General features: G+C 50.1%; 3 protein-coding genes and 1 non-coding gene across 5 annotated transcripts; 3 read left to right on the top strand and 1 right to left on the bottom strand.

The window, feature by feature from the left end:
• The first annotated feature begins 2,867 nt into the window (after positions 1-2,867).
• Positions 2,868-3,875, top strand: LOC117841928 (uncharacterized). The gene has a single exon (XM_034722252.2). The coding sequence runs from the start codon at positions 2,988-2,990 to the stop codon at positions 3,633-3,635; it is 648 nt and encodes a 215-aa protein (XP_034578143.1). The 5' UTR covers positions 2,868-2,987; the 3' UTR covers positions 3,636-3,875.
• A 3,029-nt stretch (positions 3,876-6,904) lies between these two features.
• LOC117843752 (organic cation/carnitine transporter 7) lies at positions 6,905-10,965 on the top strand. 2 transcript variants are annotated; one of them, XM_034724445.2, is made up of 6 exons: positions 6,905-7,039; positions 7,765-8,033; positions 8,316-8,553; positions 9,644-10,184; positions 10,272-10,474; positions 10,561-10,965. In XM_034724445.2, the coding sequence occupies exons 2-6, from the start codon at positions 7,765-7,767 to the stop codon at positions 10,783-10,785; spliced, it is 1,476 nt and encodes a 491-aa protein (XP_034580336.1). In that variant the 5' UTR covers positions 6,905-7,039; the 3' UTR covers positions 10,786-10,965. The 2 variants fall into 2 exon arrangements, with proteins under 2 accessions (XP_034580336.1, XP_034580337.1); XM_034724446.2 differs by lacking the exon at positions 6,905-7,039 and adding an exon at positions 7,058-7,213.
• Positions 10,966-11,098: 133 nt separating this feature from the next.
• Positions 11,099-16,038, top strand: LOC117843751 (protein STRUBBELIG-RECEPTOR FAMILY 5). Its single transcript, XM_034724442.2, has 16 exons — positions 11,099-11,690; positions 11,786-11,924; positions 12,072-12,143; positions 12,224-12,289; positions 12,376-12,447; positions 12,551-12,622; positions 12,768-12,839; positions 12,930-12,995; positions 13,232-13,297; positions 13,375-13,637; positions 13,812-14,083; positions 14,359-14,624; positions 14,741-14,861; positions 14,934-15,070; positions 15,220-15,376; positions 15,515-16,038. Exons 1-16 carry the CDS (start codon positions 11,585-11,587, stop codon positions 15,647-15,649), a joined length of 2,082 nt encoding a protein of 693 aa, XP_034580333.1. The 5' UTR covers positions 11,099-11,584; the 3' UTR covers positions 15,650-16,038.
• On the bottom strand, positions 11,198-11,270 carry TRNAE-CUC (transfer RNA glutamic acid (anticodon CUC)). The gene has a single exon. It is a non-coding gene; the product is annotated as a tRNA-Glu (tRNA).
• Positions 16,039-16,178: the final 140 nt, after the last annotated feature.

Genomic DNA, 16,178 nt, shown 5'->3' with positions numbered 1-16,178 from the left:
ACTCACTTTGTTCCAAATTATAGGTCGTTTTGACATTCTTAAATTTATAAACTTTGTTATGTATTTAGATATGCTCTATGTCTATATGCATAATAATATTATACATCTAGAAAAGCCAAACGACGTATAATTTGAAACGGAGGAAGTACTTAACGAAAATGAGATAAGATAAAATTAAATAAATGATGCGCACGTACATGGTGCCGCATTGTATCCTGGAAAACATTTGTATCTTACCGATTGACCATGTGTAAGTGTAAGTACGTAATGTGCTAGCTGTCTTTCTGCTAACAGTAGTAGTAGTACAAAGAAGCAGCCGTCGCTTGAGACGAGACGAATAAAGTGATGTTTTGGGCTTTACAGTCCACCGTACCTGTTGTTGTTAATTGTGGGCGATCCGCAGGCCAGCCCTATAACTCACGATCCACATGTTGGGCTCGAGCCACAGCTACAATCCAATCCTTTTAACAAGCAGTCCGATTCGATTAGGTCCTTCTCACGATCCACATGTTGGGCTCGAGCCACAGCTATAATATAACCCTTTTAACAAGTAGTCTGATTCGATTCGCTCCTTCTCTACAAGAGCCTATATAGGATTCGTAAATCACAGCTCATGAGTTTGGAGACCTTACGGCCGGCCCGTTACCAGGATTAGAGCCTGTTTGGATACCCTGCGTTAAAATTTAACAAGTATTAAAATTTTAACACTCTCAAATAGAGTGCTAAAGTTTAACACATTGGGGTGTTTGGATGATGTGTTAAACTTTAACACCTTTGGTGGAAAATGACTCCATTGCCTCCTCATTTATGGCCGGCGGAGAGAGAGGGAGGAGAAAGAAGGGGTAACCTGGGAAAAAGTGAAGAGGGGGACCACTTTTAACATCTTTAGCAAGTTTTAACACCCCCTCCACATGTTTATGAAAAATGGGGTGTTAAACTTTAACACCCCTTCCCAAACAGAACCTTAATTGTGGCAGTGCAAAGACAGTTGATTTGTTCTCCCCCGCATCACCTGAAATGTTGGCCGCCCCCTTGTGCTAGGCGCGTTAACATACATAGGCGCACGGGCCGCTCACATGCTGCCGGCGGCTGGGCTGCCATTCCCAATGGGCCGGCCGGAAAGTTGGTGGGTTTGCAAGCAGGAGCACACACAACACAAGCGACCTCTGGGAGTCCGGGCGACGAGGACCGACGAGGACGCGGCTCCAGATTGATCTATATTCTATCCAGGCTCATCCTCGCCGCGTACGCTGCGGTCCAGCGTGTCCTCGCGGCTCGTTGCCATGCCCCCGCGCACGCGCAACTTGTCCGCCGCGCCGCCGTCAAACCACAGGCTTGGAGAACGGAGGTCCTGGGCGCCAGCTTGTCCTGCTGCGGCGAGAATAAAGGAGCACGACGCGGGCGGCGCGGCGCCTTGCCGACGCGCGCGCCAGTTCTGTGTACAGCAGTCGGCAGCACAATGTTGATGTACTGCATGACAATGCGTGACACGGCCCCCGGCTGCAGGCCTGCAGCAACGCTGGGTCCAGCGCGTCCGCACGGATGATCGCAGCCACGATCACGAGCACGTCGACCACTTTGCCTTGGAACGCCGCCCAGGTGTCCGCGGCGAGTAGGTCCATCAGCACGCGCCGCACCTCGCCGTCGGCGTCGAACCGCGGCAAGAATAATAAAGGAGCACGATGCGGGCCGACGCGCGCGCCAGCTCGGTGTGCAGCAGCACAACGTTGCTAGCTGCATGACAAGGTGTGCGTGACACGGCCGAGCCGACGTCCACGGGGCAGCACGCCGACGAGCGCGTCCGAGATCCTGTGCAGCAGAAGATGCCCGAAGAAAGTGTCGAGAAGCTAGCGGCGAAGGCCACGAAGGCGTGTTCTGTCGCCAACGAGCCCGGTGGGATCGCCAGCGAGAGCGAGGCGAGCGCGCCAGGGAGCCGAGGCACCCCATGGTGGACGGTAAATGAAATACCGTCCAACCCCTGCGTCCCTCGCGACCGTCGGATCGGGCTTGAGCGGGTGGGATCGGCTGTTGCAAAGGAAAAGAGCCCCGTTCCCAACCTGCTGGCTCGGCGCGGGTCGCCTGTCGCCGCGCGCACCGCCTCATGCCGACTCCTCGAAACGAACCGCGGCGATCTCGGCGGCGCTCTTTCTGTCTTGCCACGCCGCCAGGTCCGCGTTGCGCCTGAATGCGCCGTCCAGTCGCGGCGAGAAACGCGCCGCACCTCGCCGTCGGCGTCGAACCGCGCCACCGCGACAACGACCACATCGCAAATGAAGGCTCCTGAATCCCGCCGCCGTATCGTGGGAGAGAGCCTTGGCGAGCATTGACTTCCCGTTCCGGGTCGGAGGAGCCGTACAAAGGAGCACGAGGCGGGATTTGCCGTCGACGATAGCGGCCAGGTGGGCAGCGGACCACCCAGGGGCGGACGGTAAATCAAATACCGTCCACCCCTGGTCCTATATTAACCGCTGGATCGGACTTGACCGGCCGAGATTGACAAGCACAATTGCAAAAAGGGCCCCTTCCCCACCTTTCCTCGCTTGTCCAAGTCCGCGCGGGTCGCCCTCGCACCGGTCGGCGGCCGCGCCGCGCGCTGCCCGCATGCCGGCCCGGTGGGAGCACGCCGCGGCGATCTTGGTGGGTTCCTCCCGTGTCGTGCCGTGTCGACGTCGCGGTCTGTTATGTCGCAGCGCACGGCTGGAACGCGAGCCACTTCTGCTGCGCGTCCCCGGCAGCAAGCCGCCCCGGCGCGGCTGCAGCCGGCGTATCGTAGGCGAGCCGGAACACGTCACTGAGTTGCTTGTCGACGGGCTAGGCGCCGTTGACGCGGGTGAACACCGCCGCCGCAGAGGCGGGGGGTTTGCGATGGCCATTCACTCTCGGGCGGACTCCGACTCGACTCGCCAGCTGCCTGGCTTTATAAATTATAAGCGAGCGCGTGCGCTCGCTCGCTCTCCTCCCCGCACCATCCATCGATCGATCCACGCATGGACGGCAGCATGTCTACTTCCCTGTCCCTGGCGGCCGCCGCAGCCAACTGCCGCTGCAGCCGCGTCGTGTTCGTCGGCAACATCCCGTTCCACGCCTCCGAGAAGGAGCTCCGCGACGCCTGCGAGCTGATCGGCCCCATCCGCTCCCTGCGCCTCGCCGCCGACCCGGCCACCGGCAAGCGCAAGGGGTACGCCTTCGTGGAGTACCCCGACGACGAGACGGCGTGCAGCGCCTGCCACAACCTCAACGCCCACCCCCTGCGCGGCCGCGAGCTCCGCGTCGGCCTCGCCGGCCGGCGCCGCCGCTACAGGGGCGACGACGAGGCCGTCGGCCTGGAGGACGCCATCCACGCCGCGTCCCTCGTTGCTGGGACGCCGCCACTCGACTCCATCACGCGGTACCTGGCGGCGCGATCGCCGCGGGAGCTGCGGGAGATGGTGGCCGCGCTGGAGGGCGACGGCCCCGACACCCTGAAACTGCTCGAGCAGCACGTCCCGGGGCTGGCCACCGTCATGGAGCAGGTGCGTCATCTCATCGGCATGGCGGCCGCGGATGAAGCCGCGGAGGAGGCCAAGATCAAGAAGCGGGCGGCGGCCGCGGAGTGGACGACGATCACCGCGCCAAGCTCACCAAGGTGGACATAGAAGACGGAGGCTTCAAGCACAAGATCCGTTTCTTTTTCTTTTTGTTTTTGAGGGCACATCGCCGTTTCTTCTGCAGGCGTCACGTGCTTCTGATCTGATTTTCTTTTCCGAGTCTCGTAACTGTTTCTTGGTCTCGTAGATCGAGTGATCGACTAAGAGGAAAACAAATGTAATGCACATGCAAGTTATCAATGATATGGTATGATGATTATTCTGTTGATTTAACAAAGGAATCGGTACTTCACTACTTTTTTCTTGCTTGAAATCGTACACCAAATCGACGAGTGCGTCCGGGAGCGCCTGGACGTCGTCCGCGATGACAAGGCGCGACACGGCCGAGCCGACGTCCACGGGACAGCACGCCGGCGAGCGCATCCGTGACCATGTGCAGCAGAACGCCCGCGGAGCTAGCGGCGAAGGCCACGAAGGCGTGGCTGTCGCCGACGAGCCCGGTGAGGTCGCCAGCGACGCGAGCGCGCCCGGGAGCCGAGACCCAGAGGTGGACGGTAAATCAAATACCGTCCACCCTAGCAGCTCGACGGCTCGACGGCCTCCTTCCTCCGCGCTTTAATTATCACGTGGCGGAGGTCGCGACGGCGTCATTTTGCCACCGACGATGGCGGCCAGGCGGGTAAATCAAATACCGTCCACCCCTAGGTTCTGTACTAACCGTTGGATCGGACTTGAGTGGCCGAGATCGACGAGTGCAATCGCAAAACGGGCCCCTTCCCACCTTTTCCTCGCTCGTCCAAGTCCGCGCGGGTCACCGGTCGGCGGCCGCAGCGCGCCGCGCGCCGCCCGCATGCTGGGCGCCTCAGAGGTCGGAGCACGCCATGGTGCGGGGGCGCCTCAGACTGAGAGCACGCCGCGGCTACCTCAGTGGGTTCGTCCCGTGTCGACATCTCGGTCTGTTAGAGTTATGTCGCAGCGCACGCCTGGAACGCGAGCCGCTTCTGCTGCGCGTCCCCGGCCGGCATCCAGCCGCCCCGGCGCGGCTGCAGCCGCCGTATCCCAGGGGAGCCGGGAACACGTCGCGGACAATCGTGAGCCCCTCGCCGATTTGCTCGTCGACGGGCTAGGCGCCGTTGTTGCGGGTGAGCACCGCAGAGGCGGGATTGTGCGATGGTGTTGGTAACTTGGCGAGCATGGTCGGCGCCGGAGCGTGCCAACAGCTCCGGGTGCGTCAACAGCGGCTCGACGGCCTCCGGAGACCCGGACCTCCTGCTCATGTGCCTCGCACTCTCACCATTTCCCGTCTGCACGGATGGCCTAGGGCTAGGACTAGCCGACTAGGGATCATTCATGCAAAGTTCTGTCCGGGCCGGGTCTATCGTTTCATTTCGTCATCGTCTGCGAGTAAATATTTTTGCATGGCATGATTACATATACATGCAGAGGAGCCGGGCGGCAGTGACTACAAGTATATTCTTGCTCGGTACACATGATCATTGCCATAGAGTACAGTATAAGCGTATACTGCAGAGGAAGAAGGAAGCTGCTATATACTATACGTTTACGGTTTACCTCTATATACGGTACACCGTGGACCGATCGTCGATCACTGGTCAGTTGTGTGGAATCGGCGCGGTTCCCCCGCGGCGGCGCGTGTCTGGTGTCGGATCCACGAACCCGTAGTCTTGCTCCGCCGCCGCCGCCGCACCGCCGGCCAGATCACGGCCGCCGCCTCCGCCCACGCCGGCAGGGTAGTCGTTCACGCGCGCGGCCGCCGCCAGGGAGTAGTCCACCAAGGACAACGACGGTGGGCGTGGCCGCCCACCATGCACCGCGACGCCGCCGTCCGTGCACGCGCCGCCCACCGCCAGCACCAACGCCAGGCAGCACACGCCCGACGCCGCCGCCGCCCCCACCACGAGCAGCAGCCGCGACGTCGTCGACGACGACGATGACGACGACCGCATGGTGGTCGATCAGTCACTATTAGCTAATTGATCAGCCGGCCGGCGCCTGGATATTCGTCATAGGCTGCGTGCGGCAGGCTCGCCCGGGGGCAATGCAAGCAAGCAACGGCGCGGCGCTATATATATCTACGTGCTGCCGTGCGAACGCGGTGGCGAGCAAGATGAGGCGGCCGGCGACTGGGTTTTCGGTTCGGTTGGCGTCATGGAAATGGCGTGGCGCATCTAATACTCTAGTCTTCTAATGCTATTCACCCGCGCGCGCCGGCGCCGCTAGCTGGAACTGAAAACACATAGCAGGAGAGGAAGGCCCAACGGCGTGCGCCAGGGAGCTGTTACCTGGCCGGGGCAGATGCGGCCGGTGCTCCAGCCATTTGATTCGCTCTGCTGCGCCGCGAGCTGGGCCGGGTTACGTTGAGGGGGCGCCGGACGATGCGTGACCCGGTTTGCGCTTGCCCAGTGTCCAAACGTCAGGTAACTGACGTACTACGCGTGTGGCTGACTAGCCATCCAATCAGGAATGCGTACGATCTGTGATTTTCTGCAAATTTTCGTGGGGGAAATTAATAAGGTTTGCAAGACAAGTCAACGACGATGACCAGTACAGCGTACTGCTAACGATCTTTCGCTCTGTTGATTATTGACATCCGGCCCGTGCTCCAAACGGCACGCAGGAAGGAGTTCTTCGCAAAAGCCACAAAACGCAAGCTTTGGTTTCCCCTTTATTTTTCAGGGCCGGGCAAGAGGTCCTTGCATTGCATTTTCTCTCGTCTTCCAAAATTGAAGAACGCTATATATCTATTATTTGTACCGCGCGGTTCAAATAATAAAAATCAACTAACACCTCATTTTATTTTTTATAGGATGTATTAAGATTTGAAAAGGATCAAACTTCCTAAATCTTCTCCAGCAATTGGTCAAAGTACGTACAGGTATGTTAGCATTTAAAAGTGTATCAATAGATTCATATCCCATAGATCTTTTTACGCAATACTCCGTATTCATTATGTAGCCAACAATACTATATTGTAAAGCAATAGCCAAACCATCCCTTTAGCAAATCATTCAAATCCAAATACACCCTATAAAAAGAATGCATTTATTGCTATATAATGAGAAAATGTATTTATACTCTACACATATTCGGTTCCATAAATGACTATGAATCATTAGCCATACTCAAATAAAAAATATTTATAAAATGCATATATCTTCTGAGATTGAGTAAGCCTTTTCTTTGTGTGAGACCCAAGATTTGTGGATGTTACACCAACTCTCACCAAGAAATCCAACAAAAAAGGGCTTCTTCTAACATGGGGACCGAAAAATTAAGCGGTTCGTGAGGTACTAAGATGTAAAGCGACCCATCTAAAAGAAGTGGGCCGCCCCAGTCAGTCGGTCAGTCGTCGCCGTCGTCGCCGCCCCGCCCTCGATACGTTCCCGGAGAGTCGGAGGCGCCGCGCTCGTCACGCCGCCGGCTCCGACGAGGTACACCTCACCTACCAATCCCGCCTCTCACCCCTTCTCCATAGCCCTAGCGATCCAGCCCCTCCATTCATGCCTTCCCCGTGACCTGCTTGCTAGATTGGCGAGTCCGCTGATCCCATCCGCCCCTCTTCCGCTGCGCGGGCTGCCATTCTTGATTTGGTTTCTCCCTCTCCGGTACGGGACTGCTGTGATTCAGTGGATTCTTTGCGACTAGCTGGTTTTTGGGGGATTGGTCCTTGATTTGGTAATGGGAGTCCTCGGTGCAATTTATTCCCCGATTCGGTGGTGCAGATTTCTCTTTTCTTTTTTCCTCTCCCTGGGTAGGGGACACACGTTGTTTAGTTGACCAGTTGTTTGTTCTTCAGTTGGAAATATGCTTTATTTTGATGTGCTGAACGTTTAGGTTATTCGGAAGTTAATTTGGTCCACATTGTTACCCTGTTTTTGTGAAGCAGTGCTAGGTTGATCAAGATGAGGATCTCTGTCACTGTGAATATCAGATGCTATGCAACAGGGAAAGTTTTACTTCATGTTTATCATTCGATCTGTATAGACTATAGAGAGAGTTATTTACCAGTGAGCAGTAAAACTGTGGTCCTCAGTTATTTTCGCAAAGCTTAGTCCACATCACCTATCCCCACATCAGACTTGATATGTTGTCCTTGCGCTTGAAAGTGAAAACTCGATGAATGAATATTTTCTTCATTTTTGCTTGCTTATTTCAGATGGAGGATGGAGTATCTACTTATACTGTGGATGAGGCACTTGTGTTCATGGGGTTTGGAAAATTCCATGCCTTCGTGCTTGCATACTCCGGGATGGCTAAAATCTCTGAAGCAATGGAAATGATGCTTTTGTCATTTGTTGGGCAATCGGTTCAAGCTGAGTGGGAGCTTTCTGCACAGGCAGAAAGTCTTATAACAAGTGTTGTCTTCGTGGGGATGCTTGTAGGAGCATATGCTTGGGGCATAGTTTCGGATAACTATGGAAGAAGGCAGGTTCCTTACATCCTTTTTCCATTGACTATTGAGATTTTATTGAGTGTTCTAACCTTAAAAAATTGCAATGACAGTCTTCATGGCGATGTTTGTAGGAGGACATGCTAGGAAGCTTAAGCTAGGCACTTTACCGCTCCATGTTTAAGCTTTTGGATTTAGTTCTAATCCTTGAATGCCCTGTTTTTTCCCATCTCTGCATTTTATCAGAGACAGTTTCCTATTTTCCAACATGTGAATTTTGTCTCATTCTAATCTAGACCCTTTGTACTTCTCTACAGGGTTGGGTTCAACTTCACAGCCATTGTAACTGGTGGGGCTGGTCTTCTTAGCGCGTTTGCTCCAAATTACTTATCTTTGATTGTACTGAGATTTATGGTCGGGGTCGGACTGGGTGGTGGGCCAGTTCTAGGTTCTTGGTTCCTAGAGTTCATCCCTGCTCCTAACCGAGGAACTTGGATGGTTATGTTCTCGGCATTTTGGACCGTTGGCACGATACTGGAAGCTTCTCTTGCTTGGGTAAGTTAATATCTTTAGCAAAAGTAAGATCAGTGTTTCCAAGTTGCCTTATGTATAATACTAGATGTTTGAGAGATATTTTTAGCTGGCTCAACAGAAAGTAATATCAGATAGTTCTGAAATATTGGGGTTGTGTGTAAACGCTACAGTGGGTGTTACATTCTAGCTGCATAGCATGACATCTTGACTGCTCAGTGCAGATGTCCTTTTTTTCTCTAGCACGCGAGAGAACTGCATATTGTTCCATTATTACGAATAGAACTGGTCCAAGTACAAGATTAAAGGAGAGAGCTGAGGGGAAGGGAAGAGTGGAGTGGGTCCTTGATTCAAATAAATTGATGCGCCACAAACAAATGAACGACACTAACTAGGCTTGTCAAGCTACCAGCTCAGGCTAGCAGGTGTGCTAATCTGCGGGCACTGGATGCACATTACAGCTCCACGTGCAGATGTTCTTCTGTTCGAGTCTTGGATTACTGGAGGGGGATTGGGGATAGATTTTTTTTTTGGGTCAGACTGGGGATAGATTAGAGGATAGAATTGGGGAATTAGGAGGAGAATCAAAGGAAGAGAAAGGGGAAGGTGCTTGATGAACACTACGTGTACAAAGAAGAGAGGCAGAGAGAAAAAAACTTCAGGCTGACCCATTGGCGCACGCTAAAGTACCCGCGTTCATGCATGAATGGTACCACAGGGCCTTGTGGGCCACGGCTGCTGGGCCTTCTGGGCCCAGGTGCCCTTTGCCCATAATATCTTCTGCTGTCCTTATTGCAGCAATTGTAATTCAAGAGTAGTATATACCATTGAATCCTATGGAACAGCAAAACTGCTTGTCTTTCATATTTGGGCAAGTTTAGCCACCACATTGGTCTTCTTGTGTAATTAATCAGGTCATTGTGCTGTGGTCTTTCACTCATACGTAGTTCTAATGAAGTGAACATTAGCATCCATGGTAATATATATAGTATATAACCTAATGGCACTATGCTGGCATAAAGTGGTGAAATGACATGCATGTTCATTTTGATGTGACTATTGCTATTTCCGAAATCTCCATGTATTTTTCTTTACTTATCTGCTTAATTTCCAGGCTGTTATGCCAGCTTTTGGCTGGAGGTGGCTGCTGGCACTTTCATCGTTGCCATCATTTGCTCTACTACTCTTCTATCCAGTGACACTGGAGTCACCAAGATATCTATGCATGAAGGGTAGAATAGCTGAAGCAGTTCATGTTTTGGAAACAATGGCGCGAGTGAACCGTGTTACTCTTCCCTCTGGTCGACTTGTCTCTGGCCATCGGACAGAGCTTCATGAGATGGGGGATTCCTCAGAAACGGCACAATTGGTAACAACTAAGAAAAATAATACTGGTGATCTTGCTAGCAAATCTGAGATTGGAGGTCTCAATGCCATTTTGAAGCTTCTATCTCCGAACTTAATCAGATCGAGTCTTCTACTTTGGACTGTCTTTCTTGGCCATGCATTCTTATACTATGGTCTTGTTCTGCTAACATCAGAACTGAATCATGGAAATAGGATTTGTGGATCAGAAGGCGGAGCAGAAGTGACCACAACAGCCCACATAAATGATGAAAATCTCTATAGAAATGTATTCATCACCAGCTTTGGAGGTACGTGTGCTATTGCCCATAGTCAACAAAACATCTTCAGAAACAATGTCGTAGAAATTATTCATATGTAAGCCAACAATGATGCAGAGGTCCCTGGCCTCCTTCTGTCTGCTGCCATCGTGGACAAGTTTGGGCGCAAACTCTCGATGTCTTCCATGCTTTACATCAGTTGCCTGTGCATAGCTCCACTTATGTTTGCTCAGACAGAAGCTCTGACGACCGTCTTTTTATTCGGTGCACGGGTTTGCATCTCAGCAAGCTTCACTGTTCTGCACATCTACGCCCCTGAGGTCTGGTTACTCTTTAAGAGCCTATATTTTGTCTCTTTTGTCAAACCTCTGAAGATCGTTGCATTCCTATGTTTTGTTCCCTGCAGATTTATCCGACTGCAGTCAGGGCCACCGGTGTCGGGTTTGCGAGCTCAATTGCTCGCTTTGGTGGGATCCTATGCCCCCTTGTGGCCGTTGGTCTGGTTCACGCATGCCACCAGACGGCAGCCATCGTGATATTCATCACGGTGATGCTGGTCTCCGGTGTCGCCGTGTCGTACTTCCCCCTGGAAACAAGTGGTCGAAAGTTAAGCGACCACATTACTGCATAGAGCTGATGAGTTTTGTGACTCGGGAGGGATACACCATACAGAATCAAGGCCCCAGAGGCCATTCATTGTTTTGTCCAGTTCTTTGATGGAGGATACAAAGGGAAAGGAAGAGTAAAGGAGGCATGAGATTGTTAACTGGCTACATTAATTTCAATAGAGATGTACACTAATGTTTTGAGACGTGTTCTTGTTCTCTTAAGGTGGTAGTAGTCTGAACTTTAAACGTTACAAAACTCATCTAAATATGCTTTCAAAATTGCTAGTGTTTGCTTGATCCGTTCATCCATAAAATGGTGATATAAAACAAAACAAAGGTATAAAATGCTAGTGTTTACTTGATCCGTCCATCCATAAAATGGTGATATAAAACAAAACAAAGGTATAAAATGGTGGTAAACAAAACAAAAAGATATTCCGTTGCCGGGACTCGAACCCGGGTCTCTCGGGTGAGAGCCGAGTATCCTAACCAGCTAGACTACAACGGATGTTATTAGGTTGAACGATAGTAAAATATATGGCTGTTCTTTAGTTTTCCTGATCAGAACACGGTTTGACGCGTTAAGGTAGAGCCTTCAAAGTAGCGGCTTCCCGCCACTCTCGCAGCTTGAATGGCCGCACCCGCTTTCCTCCCTCCAATTTCTGCTCGCCATCTCTTCCTCCTCAGTCTCCTAATTTTGGAAAGCACTCCTTCCCACCACCGGTCCATGAGAGAGAGGAGAAGGAGGTCAGGCGACGCGCGCGTGGGGGTCTCCTCCTGCTTGCTCTCAGCTGAGACGCGCCGTTCTCCCCTTGGCGCGCAATGGCTCGGCGACGGCGCCCCCTGCCGCCGCTGCCGCCGCTCGTCGGGCTGGCCGTCCTCCTTTCCGTGGCGGCGGCCGCAGTGGCCAAGACCGACCAGCCTGACGGTGAGGGTCGGCAAGCCCTTGTTCTTCCCTCTGTGAATGCATCATATCAGCCATGGTTCTGAACATTCTGTATATTGTTTGGTTCATTATTTCAGTTGCGGCGCTTAATGTGATGTTCAATAGCATGAACAAGCCATCTCAATTGTCCGGTTGGAAATCAAGCGGCGGCGATCCCTGTGGTGGTGACGAGGAGTGGAAGGGAATAGAATGCAGCGGCTCCTCTGTGACAGAAATGTACGTAGTTGCCTTCAACATTTGTCTAAAATAATATGTTTGGGCAAAAGAGGGAAGATGATTGGTAAAGTTCCAAGAACCTTTTTTTTTCTAGCAATGCAACCTACTCACTTCAGTTTTCTTTTATAACCATATTGCTTAGAGCAGTAACTTGTCGGGGCTTGGATTAAGCGGCACACTAGGCTATCAGCTATCAAGCTTGAAATCAGTAACCAAATTGTGAGTTGCCCTAGCGATTTCCTGCACTGGTCATCGTAGTTATGCAACTTAGTTGAATTTCCTTGTTTTACGTAGTACAGCGATGCGAGCAATAACAATCTCAACGGCGATATTCCGTACCAGCTTCCACCAAACATGGTTCAATTGTGAGTTCCTACTTTTCTCGTCCATTTACAGTTTCCTGGGTTCATGGCTGATCCAAGCATTCTCTCCTGTTATTTTTTCGACGCAGAAATCTTTATGGAAATTCTTTTACTGGAGGAGTTCCTTATTCAATATCTCAGATGGAAGATCTGGAAACACTGTATGAACTCCAATTCTCCTGCTCTTCTTAGTTCTGTTCCCTTCACACCATCATTATTTTTGTTTGCATTAATCACCCCAATTCCTTTTTTATTGAACCACAGAAATGTAGGCAAGAATCACCTAAATGGGCAGTTGACAGATATGTTTTCACAGCTTCCAAAGCTATCAACATTGTAAGTTAAACAGCAAATTATAAGTTCTCGGAAATTAAAACAGCAACTTATTTTCTATTAGCTAAGATGTTATTGTAGTAAGCCACTAAGCTTTCTATATCCCATTTTTCATGGCCTGTATGACTAACGTCAACTGTTTTATCAGGGATCTCTCATTCAACCGCTTCTCAGGTAGCCTGCCCCAGAGTTTTCAGCACCTAAGAAACCTCAAGACACTGTAAGGAAACTGAAATTTACACATCCTAGTAATTTGCATGCTCTTTAAGATCTACAATCAGTGTTATTCCGTTCAAAAAAATGTCTCCAGGAATGTGGAGAGCAACCAATTCAGTGGTCATATAGATGTTCTGGCCAAACTTCCTCTTGAGGATCTGTAAGTATATCTCAAAGTAAACATTTGCATTAAAAACCAATTTTGATATGATGACCCAAACGTTTGTGTGGTGGTGCCTGTGCATGGCAGTACAGTACTAATTGTGAAATGCCAACAGATGTAAACCCTATTGCCAGTTTTTAAGCATGTAATGGATACTTATACTGTGCATATTTACTGAAATACACTTGTCTTTCTGAGAACTAAGCTATAATGGTTTCCCCTTTGTGCTCAAGGAATCTGCAGAACAACAAGTTTACCGGGTGGATCCCCAGTAAACTAAAAGACATTAACAATCTACAGTAAGTAGTAATTCCAGCCAATATAATCCTATTTGTTGCACTTGATGAATTCTAACAGTCCTTGAATCTTTCTGAAGGATTGGAGGGAATCAGTGGTCATCTGGATCAGCTCCCCCTGGTATGGAGAAGGGCTCTGCACTCGGAAGCTCTTCAGGTGGAGGGAGTGGCAGTGGAGTAAATGGTCTCCTTATCGGAGCTATAGTTATAGGGGTGCTTCTTGCAGCTCTGATTCTCTTGTCTGTGTTGAAGAGGAATCATTCCTCTCCTGCCTCATCTCATTACATCATGGACGAGTCTGGTCACAACAGATCATTTGCCCCGCTAGTTAATGACGGCAGAGGTACTTATGTGCATGATATGTTTATAAGTAGAAAATTACACAGTTATGCCTTGCGTCCATCATTAAATCATGATGAATCAAGAAAGGCCTCCTTCCCATATGATTTCTGTGGCATCTCAGGGATGAACACTTTCACATTTATTGTAATAGTTCACATTGTTTTATTTTCTACAGTTCAAAAGGAATCTTCAGCGGTCAACATGAAGCCACTGGAGCGTTCTACGTCAATAAGCAGTAGGACACCATCCGCAATGCCTCGCAAGTCGATTAGTGACAATGAGTTCGAGAACAAACTAAACCATTCGAGGCGGAGCACAGACCCAATCAACCTTGTGACTTATTCATCGTTAGACCTGCAAGCAGCCACTGGAAACTTCCATAGTACCAGGCTACTAGGTCAGGGGATAATTGGTGGCGTTTACAAGGCAAAATATGCTGATGGAAGGGTAAGATCTTACTGTTGCTTCTTAAACCCATGCCAAAGGAACTTGTTTGCAGATACAACTTCAGTATTCTTCTGCATCTAAAATTTAAAAATTTATATCATGTCCAAATATGTTTTAAGCTACTCATCAGCTGTTCCCAATAATACTAGTATCATGTACCACTCTTATAATAGGCATCAAATATGTTCTGCAGTAAGATCTTGAGTTGGCACTCTGTATTGATCGTATGCCTTGCATTCCCGTTGTCCTTATCGTCTCTCATAAAAGAATTTCAGGTGCTGGTCGTTAAGAAGTTTGATCCTTTGAGCTTCTCAGGAAGCAGCGACTTCATGGATCTCGTGAACAGCATTTCCAAGCTGCGCCATCCAAACATCTCTGAGCTTGTTGGTTATTGCTCAGAGCCTGGGCACTACATGCTGGTCTATGATTACCACATGAATGGATCCATCTATGACTTCCTGCACTTGTCTGATGATTACAGCAAGCCACTGACCTGGGACACCCGAGTGTGGATCGCTATTGGTACAGCTAGTGCTCTGGAGTAAGTTGACAAGCAACATTTAAGCCTAGATCCAGAATTTTGTAAACATCGTCAGGCACAGAGGGGTGTGATGTTCAGAGTTCATAAGAAAGGTGTTAATATTCCTTGTTGTTCAGGTACCTACATGAAGCCTGCTCACCATCAGTGATCCACAAGAACATAAAGGCATCTAATGTGTTGCTTGATGCTGACCTTAACCCTCGCCTCACCGACTGTGGCCTTGCATACTTCTATGAGGTTTGCAGACTGTCTCTTCTTGCATTTGATGAACAAAGTATGATGGTAAAGGCAATGTGATATCAACTGCAGGATACAAGTGAGAGCCTGGGACCAGGGTACAATCCTCCAGAGTGCACAAGGTCATCAGGTTACGTTATGAAGAGCGATGTGTACTGCTTCGGTGTCGTCATGCTTCAGCTATTGACCGGTCGGAAGCCCTACGATAGGTAATTGGAAAAAAAAAAACTCCTTCCACTTTGGACTCCACATTTTGTGATTCCGGGGCAGGCAAAGCTTGCCTACGGAACATTGCGTTTGTCAGCAATGCTCAGGAGCGTGACTGCAGTTAATCCTCTGATGTTCTTTGTGACTCCAGCTCAAAGCCTAGAACGGAGCAGTCCTTGGTCAATTTTGTCACTCCACAGCTTCATGACATCGACGCCTTGGGAGCTCTGGCAGATCCTGCTCTGCGTGGCCTGTATCCGCCTAAAGCACTCTCCCGCTTCGCCGATGTCCTCGGTCGCTGTGTTCAGGTGAACTGATCGAAATACGCAGAGAGGGTCCTCCTTCGGTGATGAATCCTTTCGGCTTCAACGCTGAAGGCCATGAATCACCTGAAAACAAACTTTAACTCTGAAACTCTGAACATTGGTTTTGTGGTGGTGTTGCAGTCCGATCCAGAATTCCGGCCGTCCATATCAGAGGTGGTGCAATCGCTGCTCCAATGTGTCCAGCGTACCACCAGCAACAGGAGGATGGGCGGCCTCCGCAGCATCTCACAGCGAACTGACGACTCTGATTGGTGATGCTTCTGCTTGTGCGTCCATCTTGTTGCCGTCCTATTGCTGAAACTTTGAAACAGAACCTAGATGTGCAGCTCTTGTGATGCCATTGTACAAAAGAAAAAGGCTTTACTACATAGTCTGATTGCTCAAACAGTGTGACAACAAACAAGTTTGTTAATTTAGAGAAGGTACTGTTCTTGTAGTGAGTAGTGATATAGTGTGACAACAAACAAGTTGGTTAATTTAAAGAAGGTACTGTTCTTGTAGTGAGTAGTGATATAGCAATGGTACCGAATTCTTCTACCCCTTGTTTTTATTATTTTATATGTAAAGCACACAGATCCGATGCTGTGGACAGAGTGAAATGCAGGTAAATAGAATTTCTAGGTGATAGATGATTAAGAAACATCGATAGGAGATAGACCCCCAGTACTCACAAGGAAGGAAGAAGACGGACTCCTACTAGAATTCCTATGTAATCGTACTATGACTTGTACCATGTAATCCTACTAGAATTCCTTCTTGTAACCGACTAGTAATCCCACCCCCT

The sequence above is a fragment of the Setaria viridis genome, chromosome 2 (assembly GCF_005286985.2).
Source record: "Setaria viridis chromosome 2, Setaria_viridis_v4.0, whole genome shotgun sequence".
Taxonomy (NCBI): Eukaryota; Viridiplantae; Streptophyta; class Magnoliopsida; order Poales; family Poaceae; genus Setaria; species Setaria viridis.
Note: the sequence above shows the minus strand (reverse complement) of the source record. Positions and strands in the feature narration are given on the sequence as shown.

What these genes read in the sequence shown, in the direction of transcription:
- LOC117841928 (XM_034722252.2), top strand. Translation starts at nt 2,988, where the DNA reads ATGGACGGCAGCATGTCTACTTCCCTGTCCCTGGCGGCCGCCGCAGCC.
- LOC117843752 (XM_034724445.2), top strand. Translation starts at nt 7,765, where the DNA reads ATGGAGGATGGAGTATCTACTTATACTGTGGATGAGGCACTTGTGTTC. An exon ending in TCGGATAACTATGGAAGAAG is followed by an intron (nt 8,034 to 8,315) that starts GCAGGTTCCTTA and finishes ACTTCTCTACAG; the next exon opens with GGTTGGGTTCAACTTCACAG. An exon ending in TGGAAGCTTCTCTTGCTTGG is followed by an intron (nt 8,554 to 9,643) that starts GTAAGTTAATAT and finishes CTTAATTTCCAG; the next exon opens with GCTGTTATGCCAGCTTTTGG.
- LOC117843751 (XM_034724442.2), top strand. Translation starts at nt 11,585, where the DNA reads ATGGCTCGGCGACGGCGCCCCCTGCCGCCGCTGCCGCCGCTCGTCGGG. An exon ending in CTTCCAAAGCTATCAACATT is followed by an intron (nt 12,623 to 12,767) that starts GTAAGTTAAACA and finishes CTGTTTTATCAG; the next exon opens with GGATCTCTCATTCAACCGCT. An exon ending in AAAGACATTAACAATCTACA is followed by an intron (nt 13,298 to 13,374) that starts GTAAGTAGTAAT and finishes ATCTTTCTGAAG; the next exon opens with GATTGGAGGGAATCAGTGGT.